Consider the following 12448-nt stretch of genomic DNA (forward strand, 5'->3'; position numbering starts at 1 on the left):
ATTGTCTTCTGGCTTTTGCATTACAAAGCCTAATTTTTTACATTTTATTTCTCAAAAAAAAAAACTAAATTGTAATAAAGAAATCCAAAACTGCACAAGAAAAAAAAATAAAAAATTATACAGGTTAAAGTTACTCCAGCGAAAACATGGAGAACTACTAAACAAAGTTCAGTTCAAGATTTCTAAATCATTTATATATTTATAATATTTTACAAAGTCAGCCAGCTGGAATTTTCTATTCCGTCAGAGCTAGAAGTGTATCATTAAATTACGATGATCTATAAATATAATTAGACATCTTTATAAAAATCACTCTTTTTAAAAAAAATGTTTATATATTACAAAAAGAGGCATTTACTTGATACTGCCACAATGTATCTAATAAAATTTATTCATTTAACCCAATATTGTAGAATCAGCTGTGGAAGAGAACATTAAACTGAGGATCGCTCTTCTGCAAATATCCTACTATAAAAGGATTTTGTTGCGTAAAGCTTCAGATGTTGTAATCTTGCTACTTTGGTGGTGGAGATTCATTTAGGTGCAGAATCTGCCTCATAAATTCATATGTTGTAAAAGCCACAGCTTGAGAAGGAATGCAGCGAATGTAGTTAAGAGACAGACCTCGGTATAGTCCTTTCCGTATGCCATGCTCCATGCAGACATATTTCAGGGTTTGAAACATGGTTCTGTTAGGGGAAAAATAAAATACATTATTTTAAAGTGTAAGGTAACTTGATTTTATTTTTTTTGTATGATCACATCACATGCATATTTTATTTTATCAGCATTTCTCAACCACGGTATCCTAGTAAAGCATTGTTCTATGCCAGCGGTTAAGCCTCTTTTTTTTTTTTTTATGCAGCAGTGCTGTCCAGTCTATCAAGCTTGTATAAACTGCCGCAGCGACTCTGAAAGCTGTGCGGGCCGCCCACCAGCTTCCCGACAACCAATGACATCATCGGTTGCTAAGGACATGTCAGGCCTATACAGCTTTCTGCGATGTGCTTTGGTGGCATTTGGGATGTGTTGGTTGGCGCTCGTCTGTCCGTGTAGATGGGGAGGCACATGCAAGTGCGTGATAGGTGATAAAAAGTTCTGCAGGCTGCATAGGAGCTCCTGGAGGTACAACAATGTTTGTAATGGTAGTAATTTAATTCAAGCACAATTAGACATTAAAATGTATTCTTACTAATTGCAGGAATGGTGATTTTACTACCTTTAGACTTCGTATTTGAATTAATTGATTTTAATTAGATAATATTTTCATATGTGGTTATCATTTAAGTTGTTTCACATATTCACAATTATATATATTATGAGGGAGGGAGAGAGGGGGAGTGGGGGAGGGAGAGGGCTACTGCCAGCAAAGCAATGCAGGCCACCCGCCCGCGTCCTACCACCTGATGACATCGGTTTTGTTTAGTACTGATAGCAGAAGGGGGAGGAGAGAGCCAGGAGGAGGTGCACTCCGTCTCTGTCTGTGCATAAGAGTTAACAGAGGGCAGCTCTCACATCTCAATGCACATGGTTTGGTTACCGCCAAACCTAGGGGGAAGGGGGGGTTTGGGGGCAGGGTTGCACTAGGGGGGAGGGATTTGGGTGGGGGGGGGGTTTGTGCTAGGAGTGGGAATTTGGGGGAGAAAAGTTACAACCTAAAAATCACTGAACTCTGCCTCACAGAGTACATTTTAGGGCTTGTTCACACCAGGTGATAACACATGCAAAATCCCATGTTATTTCAGACAGCACAAAAATGTGCTGCCTTTTGAGGTTGTGCGTGAGTGCAATTAATTCGACCCCACGCATCAAATGTACGTATGTTTGTGTCCATTAAAAAATGCAAAGTATGGGAACACACAAAAAAACAGACAGAGCTTGGAAGCACCTCCTGAAGGAGACCTCAGAGTGGTGTGTCCCAGGATGGTGCCTTTATGTAATTCTTCCATCGGAAGTACCTGGTTGATCCTGCCAGTCACCTTTCTTCACTGACCACACAAAGCACAGAAACTGATCTATGTTAGCGTGGTCAGTTTTCATCCTTTGGTTGCCCATTCAGAATTGCAAACACACAGCATTCCTATATTAGGTAGTTTGTTCAGCCACCACACCCTCTGACACAGCCTTCTTGAACGTGCCCCCTGCATCTTGCCTCAGGCAGACTATGGAATACAGGCACACAGTGGGGCTGATTTACTAAAACTGGAGAGTTGCACCAGATTTTGCACTCTCCAGTGTGTCTGCACAGTTTCCTATGCGAGAAATAGGTCACCAGCACACGATTGATCTCCAGAATGGATCCAAAGCTTTATTCAGTGGTCACATCATAGTTACAAAAACAACGTTTCACAACTTTGCAGGATCCCTTCATCAGGTATGCAATGTCACATGTCTGATGAAAGGGTCCAGTGAGGCCCTGAAACATTGCTTTTGTAACTATGATGTGACCGCATTGGACCCATTCTACAGATCCTTGGTGTGCTGGTGACATATTTCTCGCTTTGAATGTCTTAGGTTTTCACCTGGTGGTCGCTGCAGTGCCCACTTACAATTACAGCCAGTTCCAGGAATGTGTGCATTGGGAATTTTGTGCTTGTGCCATATCCTATAACCCTGCCCCTACTATCGGGAAGAAGAGATGCAAGTTCACAATACAGAACTTTTTATTCTTGTAAAAAAAGGAAATGAAGCGGAATCAGTTCTGGTGCCTGCATAGTTATAACATTTTATGTTCACATCTACTTTAACTTTTTAACTTTACTTCATGCCTGTTTAGATACTACCACAACGTCCCTCTGCAGAATATTACAGCCCAACTGCAGATTGTTGAAGTCTTAGAACCTCTGTCAACTGCATATTGCTGTCTGTGTCACTCTACAAGAGTTTTCTCCCTCTACTTCCTCTCTATTTGACAAGTGTCAGACAGAACAGGAAATTAGGGGAAATGTTCTCAATGGGGGCACAGACAGCAGTAAAACACTGACTGTAACCCTTCCCCACTCTATTCAACACTTGCTTGGATGGTCATAGTCTGCATTCTTATTTAGCTTAAGTGTTGCTAAGGGTTTACAAACTGCTCCATTAGTCCCCATTCACACTAGCGCGACTTGTCAGGCGACTTGGTCACCTGACAAGTCGCGGTGGGTCGTCTGCCATTGATTAGCACAGGACCCGTTCTAATAGGAGCAAAACAAGTCGCTCCGACTTAGAAAAAGGGTCCTGTACTACTTTGGGGCGACCTGGAGGCGACTTGCATTGACTTCAATGATATGAAGTCCGTGCATGTCACGCCGAGGTCGCGGTGCACACTGTGCACCGCGACTTCACAGGTCGCCCCGGCAAGTCGTGTCGCCCCTGTGTGAATGGGCTCTTAATTTTAATTCCACTAAAAAAAATGCCACCAACACAGCAACAAAGTGCGCTTAAACAGTTGAAGGACCTACATAACTGCCACAAACTGTTTTACTGTTAAGTGAAACATTAAAAGGAAAAATTTGGAAACTGGATAGGAAACACTCAATTAAAAGATATAGTTCACAAGAGTTGTATTAAGACACTTCAAGATTTAAAATTAAATGATAAGGTATGAAATTGGATGAATGGAGATACCTCCAGTTCAGCCACTTTGTGAAATCATTACCACAACCGATTAGATCAGAGAAAACATTAAATACTACTGAAAAAACGGAATTTTTGTAAAATCTTACCTGTAAAATTCCTTTCTCCGAGTCCTCCAACAGTCGCCGCCTCTTCATATTCGTCACATATGGGGTATTAGACTTTGCTCCGAAGGAGTAGCTAGGCAACAGAATATGTTAACATTAAAGCTTTTAACATATCCCACCCTCAAGGGGTGGTCCCCTCAGTCAATACCCTCCTACTTCCTGCAACCATATCTCAGTTTTAGTGGAATAGCAGTAGAGTATAAAACCAAACCCCAAAAGAGGGGCGGGGGCGGCGACTGTCGGAGGACTCAGAGAAAGGAATTTTACAGGTAAGATTTTACAAAAATTCCGTTTTCTCTTACGTCCTCCGACAGTCGCCGCCTCTTCATATTCGTCACATATGGGGACGTCCCAAAGCAGTGCAAACATGAGGGGTGGGAAACGAATCCGCGCCGAAAGGCAACGCAGTCTCCACATCAAAGAAAGGAACCCTACCAAAGGAAGGAACCCAGCTGGGCAACAGGAAAAAACAGGTGCTCAACAGGAGCAACAACCCAGGAAAAGACAAATAACCAGGGGATAAAAAACTTATCCCAACAGCCAGTGGTCCCCACAAGGGACCCTAGGGAATCGCCGCACTAAGAACCTTGCGGCCAAAGGAAGCATCCGCCGATGCCTGAACATCTACTTTGTAGAATTTCGTGAAAGTGTGCACGGTCGACCAAGTCGCCGCCTTACACACCTGGGCTACAGAAGCCCCATGACGACAGGCCCAAGACGTACTCAGAGATCTAGTAGAGTGCGCCTTCACAGGCACAGGGGGAACCTTCCCCTGCAAAGCATAGGCCTGTTCAATGGTCTGCCTGATCCATTTGGCGATGGTAGAGGCCGACGCCGCCATGCCCTTCCGAGGACCCTCTGGAAGAACAAACAAGGAATCCGTCTTTCGAAAAGACTCAGTCGATTTAAGGTAAACCCTTATCGCCCGAACAACATCCAAAGAATGTAATCTCACCTCCTTTGGATGTTTAGGCTTCGCGCACAGCGAAGGCAAGACAATATCCTCATTAAGATGGAATTCCGAAACTCGTTTCGGAAGAAAAGAAGGATTAGGTCGCAAGACCACCTTATCCAAATGAACAACCAGATACGGAGACTTGCAGGACAAAGCTGCCAGCTCCGACACTCTGCGAGCCGAAGTGATCGCCACCAAAAAGGCGACCTTTTTGGACAACATAGACAACGAGATCTCCCTGATCTGTTCAAAAGGAGCATGTTGCAACACAGATAGAACGAGATTCAAGTCCCAAGGGGGCAGAGGATCCCTCCTAGGAGGAACCAGATGCCGCACACCCTGAACAAAAGTGCCAACCAAGGAGTTGGAAGCCACGGGACGTTGAAACAGAACGGCCAGCGCAGACACCTGACCCTTTATCGTAGCCAGCGCCAAACGCTGATCGACACCCGTTTGAAGGAAGGACAGCACTCGGGAAACCGAGTACGTGCGGGGAGAAAATCCCCTGGACTCACACCAAGCAAAATAGGCCTTCCAAGTACGGTAATAAACCTTCCCCGAGGAAGACTTCCTCGCGTTGATCAAGGTATGAACGACCTCTGGGGAGAGACCCTTCTCCCTCAGGACCTCGGTCTCAACAGCCAGGCCGTCAAAGCCAGCGACTGTAAAGCAGGATGGTATATTGGTCCTTGAGACAGGAGATCGTCTCGAAGAGGCAGACGCCACGGGGCGTCGACCGCCAGATTCACGAGGTCTGCGTACCAGGACCGGCGAGGCCAGTCCGGTGCCACAAGAATCACCGTGCTGCGTTCCGAGTGTAACCTGCGAAGGAACCTGGACGGCAACTGAATCGGTGGAAACGCGTACATCAGCCTGTACTGATGCCACGGGGCCACTAACGCGTCCCACGCGTCTGCCCGAGGGTCGCGCGTCCTTGCCACGAACCTTCTCACCTTGTTGTTGAGACGAGACGCGAACAGGTCCACATCTGGAAGACCCCACTTCGCGCACAACATCTGGAAGACAGCCGGGTGGAGAGACCATTCCCCCTGATCCAGGGTCTGGCGACTCAGATAGTCCGCCTGCCAGTTCTCCACCCCCGGAATGTGAACCGCCGTTATCGCCGGGACAGGAGTCTCGGCCCACGACAGAATGTCGGCCACTTCTCGAGCCACTCGGGCACTCCTGGTGCCCCCTTGGTGGTTGATGTAGGCCACCGCCGTGGCATTGTCCGTCTGCACCCGAACCGGGCAGCCCTGCAGCCGGTCCGTCCAGAGATGAAGACAGAGATTTATCGCACGCAATTCCAGAATGTTGATCGGAAGGGAGGACTCCCCCTCCGACCAAGTCCCCTGGGCGGACAGAACGCCCAGAACACCACCCCAGCCCGACAGGCTGGCATCCGTGGTGATTACCGTCCACGAGATAGGACGAAACGACTTGCCCCCGGACACCATCGGGGACTGGAGCCACCACAGAAGGTCTCTTCTGGTGCGATGACTCAACGAGATTTGAAGATCCGGAGATTGAGGTCGCCCGTCCCACATGGACAGGATCTCCGCTTGGAGACCCCGCGTGTGAAACTGGGCGAAGGGAATCGCCTCGAAGGCCGAGACCATCAATCCCAGACATCTCATGCACGTCCGCAGAGACGAGTGCGGAACGTCCCTGAGGGACCTGACTTCCTCCTGAAGAGTTCTGAGTTTGTCTTCCGGCAGGAAGACCTTCGCCTGCACCGAGTCCAGAATCATTCCCAGGTAGGGAAGACGAACCGACGGACTCAGCGTCGACTTTGGAAAATTTATCGTCCAACCAAACTCCTGCAGAGTTTGCATCGTGACAGACAGGTCCTTCTCCAGACCCTGGCTGGTCGCAGACCGAACCAGAATGTCGTCCAGATACCCCAGGACAGAAATGCCCTGGGCCCTCAATAATGCCAGAACCGGTGCAAGCACCTTGGTGAAGACCCGCGGAGCCGAGGCGAGACCAAAAGGCAACGCCACGAACTGGTAGTGATCCTCCGCAATGGCAAATCGAAGGTACCTCTGGTGACCCTCGAAAATGGGGATGTGAAGATACGCATCCTTCAAATCGATGGAGGCCATGAATTCCCCCGGAACCAGGGCAGCCACCACCGATCGCAGGGATTCCATGCGGAAATTGCGAACCCGCACAGAGCGGTTCAGAGCCTTTAAGTCCAGAATTGGACGAACCTTGCCCTCCTTTCTGGGCACGGTGAACAGATTGGAATAAAACCCTCGAAATCTGTCCCGATGAGGCACCGGAACTACCACTCCCTGAGCCCTCAGGTCCCGCACCGCCAGGTGCAGGTCCCGTAAACGCTCTGGAGACAGTTGAAGATTGGAGGGAAAAAATCTGCTCTCCGGCCGAGAGAGAAACTCGATCTTGTAACCAGATCGAACGATCTCCTGAACCCATCTGTCCCGCACGCGGGCCAGCCAGGGCTGAAGAAAACCGAGCAAGCGTCCCCCCACCCCAAAACTGGGTGAGGGCGCCCCTTCATGCCGCACTGTTATGGGCTGCGGATCCGGATTGACCGGACTTCTGTTTACCAGACCAGGGCTTCTTCTGAGAGCCTTGACCTTTGAACGGTTTGCCCTTGTAGTGCGACCGAAAGGCACGAAAGGACCCCTGAGGGGGCCGAAAATTAGCATGCTTCTTCCCAGAAGCCCCCTTAGCCTTGGGGAAATGGGGCAAGAGAGTGCTCTTACCTCCGGTGATCCCCTTAATCAACACATCCAAGGACTCCCCAAAAAGGCGAGACCCATCATAAGGCAGATTGGCTAAGGTCTTACTTGAAGACTGGTCCACCGACCAACATTTCAACCAAACCAGGCGGCGAGACAACACCGCCACGCTGTGCACACGTGCAGCCAACGGAACTAGGTCCAAGTCCGCATCACACAGATACATGACACCCTGGTGGATTTGATCCACCATATCCAGGGTCGCCGGCGAGGCCGAATCGGCCACTAGGACGCGCCTAAGCATCTGCGTCCAACTTGCGATCGCCTGGGCCGCCATGAGAGAAGCAAACAGAGCCTTAAGCATAGAACCCGTAACAGAATAAGTATGACGGGCAAGAGACTCCAATCTCCTATCCGTGGCATCACGGAACACAGGGGAATCCTCTGCAGGGATCGCAGTGGATTTGTTTAAAACCGCAATTGCGTGATCCACTGGGGGAGGCACACACCAACTTTCATCAGTGGAAGGCGAGAAAGGATAACGCAGCTTGAACCTACTTGGTACAGCAAAAGGTTTGCGCAGATTGCGCCATTGTTCCTTAACAGCGCGCTGAAAATCATCATTGCAGGGAAAAACCTGCGGCATCCTGCGTTTTCTCTGCGTCCCATAAGCCGCCAAGGCAGCGGGGGGACACACTTCATCCTGCAAACGCAGCGTTTGCTTTATGGAAGCAATCAATTCATCCATGATTGCAAGCTCTTCAGGCGAGCCAGGGGGAGAATTATCAACCCCTTCAACTTCAGCCTCCACCTCGGACCCCACTAGATCCAGGGAGGAGCGGGACCCCGATAAGGAGGCCCCCGCCATAACAGCCCCATCACCTTCACCCTCAGAATCAGAGGAAAGAGCAACTCTGGGTCTTTGAGCAGCCACCAGCATCTGCACCTGAGCAGCAAGGCCAGCCACAATAGTGGCTAAATCCCCCCCTGGGGGGGAAACAGCGGTCCCCTGGCTTTCCACCAAGGCGGTAGGAAATTTGCCCTCCTGAGAATCCATTGCCCCTATAACAAATGCCGGATAATAAAGGGTTAACTGCCCCTTTAACAAGCGCGGCGAGCGCAGCCCACCGCACCACACACAAGCACAATGAGACCCCCACAGGGACAATAAAACTGACACAGGCAATGGATAGGAAGGATATAACCTGAGGAGACCCTCGCCGCTGCCTCGATCGGTGTTCCTGGAGAAGAGGAAGTGATGCTGCCAGGGCGCTCTATGAAAGCCTATGGGAGGCTACAAGAAAATGGCCGCCATGCATGTAGAACATGCGGCCGGAGCGAGTGTAGGCAAAATGGCGCCGTTTGGCGCCGAAACCGCCGCTCCACAGTACAGTAATGCACACATGTCATCCATGTATAAAAAAACATGTCAGATCGCCGCAGCGATCACTGTATAATGCCCAAACATGCCACAAAACATGCCCCACAGCACACAGCTTCTCACACTGACAAGGCTGACACACACAGTGTCACACAGCTCCCCCCCCCCCCCTTGCAGCCCACAGCATGCAGCCGAGAGATAGGGAGACAAACAGTGTGAATAGAGGCAGGTTACACAGTCCCAGACTGACACCCCCCCAGACAGACAGGTCCCCACATAAATACACTTACCTCACAGTGGCGTGGGGGACCCGAACAAGCCGCTGCACATGAGGCAGGGAGAGTCGCATACAAGACACACAGAATGGGGGTTAAGAAACCGCACAGCGTCCAGTGAGGTAGCCACCTCACCAATCATCCCTGCACCGAACAGGGATGGGTCGTTCACTGTGCCAGGAGCGTTACCTGGCTGAACGCTCGATGGCAGGCTGGGAAGCCACTGACCCACGACCTGCGACCAGGGGGATCAGCCCGAGACCCAGTCCGCATGATCCTCTTCATCCGAAGAACTAACTAACGCTGACAAAAAGAACAGCTAAGTAAAGGTAGAGAGAAAACTCAAACAAAAAATCAAAAAAGAAGAAAGAGTCTGGGGCACAAAGCCCCAGCACAGAGAGAGCCAGCCACTCCTGACAAGCTAGACATTAAAACTGAGATATGGTTGCAGGAAGTAGGAGGGTATTGACTGAGGGGACCACCCCTTGAGGGTGGGATATGTTAAAAGCTTTAATGTTAACATATTCTGTTGCCTAGCTACTCCTTCGGAGCAAAGTCTAATACCCCATATGTGACGAATATGAAGAGGCGGCGACTGTCGGAGGACGTAAGAGAAATTATGTTATACGTCAACTTTAAAACATGGAACATCTAAAATATATAAGATGTTGACAGAGTGGCACTGTATGGAGAACCCTCCATTCATGGCAAAATGGGAAAAAGAAATTGGGACACAATTATCAAAACAAGAATCAGATGTTGTACCGAGGGTGGCCGGATGCGTAGCCATAGACGTAGGCACTATAGAACTAAATTATAAATGCTTGTTAAGATGGTATATTACACCGGAATTGGCACATAAATATCAATCAGTTAAAACGGATAAATGCTGGTGGGAATGTGGAGGGATTGGAACAATGTACCACATGTTGTGGGAATGCCCTATAATCAGAGAATTTTGGACAAAGGTACGACAAATTACTGGTGAAATTACTGAAACAACGATCCCAAATGATCCATGGGTCTGTTTATTTCATAAAACCACAATACAAAAACAACTTTGGTCCCAACCTTGCAACGGGAACAATACCGAGGAAGTGGTGCGAAGCAGATGGCCCAAAGTTAAAAGAATGGTGTAATAGGATAAACTACGTCTTTAATATGGAATATATTAGTAGTAGTCAGGAGGAAAATCCAATATACATGGGGAAAAAATGGGAAAAATTTATAGATTTAAAAAAAATCAATTAAATATGTAGAAATGAATACCTAAATACCATGAAAGAAATAGGAACAGAAGAGGCAGTAGAGTAAGTTAAGGACAAATATGGGAGAGATGGGGAGGGGGGGGGGGGGGGGGAATGTACTATAAGGTAATTTTGTGATTTTTTTTTTTTTCCTTATTAAGGAATTTCCTTTCTTCTTTTAAAATGTTTTGTAAGTTTATATGATGAAGTTAATAAAGAAAAAATGTAAATATTAAAAAAAATGAAACATTAAGTTCACAGTAAACCTATTCTTATTAGAACGGTCTACTATGCTCCATGTACCTTAGAAAAAGGTGGCCCCCTGGTAACATACCAAAATGTACTATGAAGCATTTTTTTTTTTTAAATAATTGTCTCATTTGCATACATTTGTTGTGCTGCATTACTTGATCAGCATACAGATTTGCAAGTTACCATCCTAGTGTCTATTTTATGTCAGTGTACAAAAAGCAAAATGTGGCTACACCATTGTACAGCCTTTCTTCATAATTTAAAAAGAGAAAAATACTTTGTTTCCTGTTTACAGTACTAGAGGGTACTCATTCAGCTTTACACCTTCTATAAATATGCTGCAATTCCTTTGCAGAACAGAACCTCTTTGTTTCCTATCAGCAGTGCCCTTTAGTTTAAGGCTCCATGCATACCTGAGCAATCCAGATTGCGGGTGGAATTGCCACAATTCTGCCCGCGATTCCAAATCGTGGCAAATCGTGGGAAGCTTGTGCGATGCCATTACTTATTAATGGCAGCCCAATCACGCCACAGTTTTGCCACGAAAGCCGCAACGCGAGACACGGTTGCTCCTTTTTGAGGCGACAAGCCTCGCACTTTGCGATTTGTGGCACAATTTGGGTGCTATTAGGAAGTAATGGCATCGCACAAGAGTCCTGCAATTGGGAATCATGGGCAGAATCACCGCGATTCCGCCCGTGATTCTAAAAGCTCAGGTGTGAATGGAGCCAAAATCAACTAAACCCATGCCTGGTTCATTAAAACAAACAGGTGTGTAAGGTCGTATAGTTTTTTAAAAAGCAGCCATAGCCAGAGTAAAAAAGAAAAAAAAAAAAAAAAGTCTGTTCTCTCCCAGCAGCTGCACAATAAAACCATTACTCTGTGTAAGTATGTCCGACCTGCCCCCAGCTGATTCAGAACCAGACCTCTCCATTCAGCAGGGAGAATGAGCTTTGCTGATTGCAAAGATAAGTAGCGACCACTTTCTCCACAAAGAGAACAAGGACCCCAATCTGCAGTTGCTGGCAGGGGACAGGCTTCCTGCTCAGGCAGTAGCTGCTTTGGAAAGAAAACAGTGAGCCTTAAGCATCTTTTTTTTTTATGCAACTTAAACGCTTTTAGCCAATTTTAATTGAAAATGTATTTGGGCTTTAAAATTTGAAACCTAGGAGAGCATGCATTACCGCCCCCATTTGCTCTGTGTTTCTGTCTCCCCTCCTCTGCAATGTTACATTCTCCCTTTGTCTGGGCTCTTCTCTCTGTTTTCCTGCCATGCTCATGCAGCTGTGTTTGAACATGGCCATATTACTGGATCTTATATGTTGCTGCCCAGAAGGCATCCTCTGTGTTTGTGAGGGGCATTTGGTACTGTAGTACACCGCAGCTATAATGCTGAACTGTCATTTTCCATGTTTTCCAAAGCTTACTAAAAAAAACACTATTCTTCATTTGTTATTTAAGAAACAAACTGACACACTTCTATAGTCTGTAATTAAATCTAAGAACAGAAACAAGTTGTTTTTTTAAATATTAACCTATGGTGCAAAAACTGTGAAGCGTATTAGGCTGGCCATACACTATACAATTTTCTTGTTCAACTTTCCTTTAGATTTACCAAAACCATGTAATATAGGGTCAAACCTAAACACTTTCAATTTGTATACAATCAGGCAGGCCCTTGCACTACATAGTTAAAAGGTAAATCTAAAGGAAATTGAATAAGAAAATTGTATAGTGTATGGCCAACTTAGTGGTGAACTTACCGACACTTTTCAGAATCCGGCAAGATTGCAGACAGCTGCATCCGCCGCCGCGTGACATCCAGAGGGTAACTAAAGGAGGGAAAAGGTAAAATTACTATTTTGTGATTTGTTACTACACTGCAGCAAACCCTAAAGCAGAACT

General features: G+C 47.0%; 1 protein-coding gene across 1 annotated transcript in view; it reads right to left on the reverse strand.

Annotated features, from left to right (window-relative positions):
- Positions 1–238: 238 nt before the first annotated feature.
- The window catches only part of SLC25A16 (solute carrier family 25 member 16), a 68188-nt gene continuing 55978 nt past the window's right edge, over positions 239–12448 (reverse strand). The window contains exons 9-10 of the mRNA XM_082266702.1: positions 12307–12375; positions 239–689 (exon numbers count right to left, since the gene is read on the reverse strand). Of these exons, the coding sequence (XP_082122828.1) occupies positions 515–689; positions 12307–12375 (244 nt within the window). The 3' untranslated portion in view covers positions 239–514. The remainder of the gene's footprint in view (positions 690–12306; positions 12376–12448) is intronic.

The sequence above is a fragment of the Pelophylax lessonae genome (genome assembly GCF_965119305.1).
Source record: "Pelophylax lessonae genome assembly, chromosome: 9".
Classification (NCBI taxonomy): domain Eukaryota; kingdom Metazoa; phylum Chordata; class Amphibia; order Anura; family Ranidae; genus Pelophylax; species Pelophylax lessonae.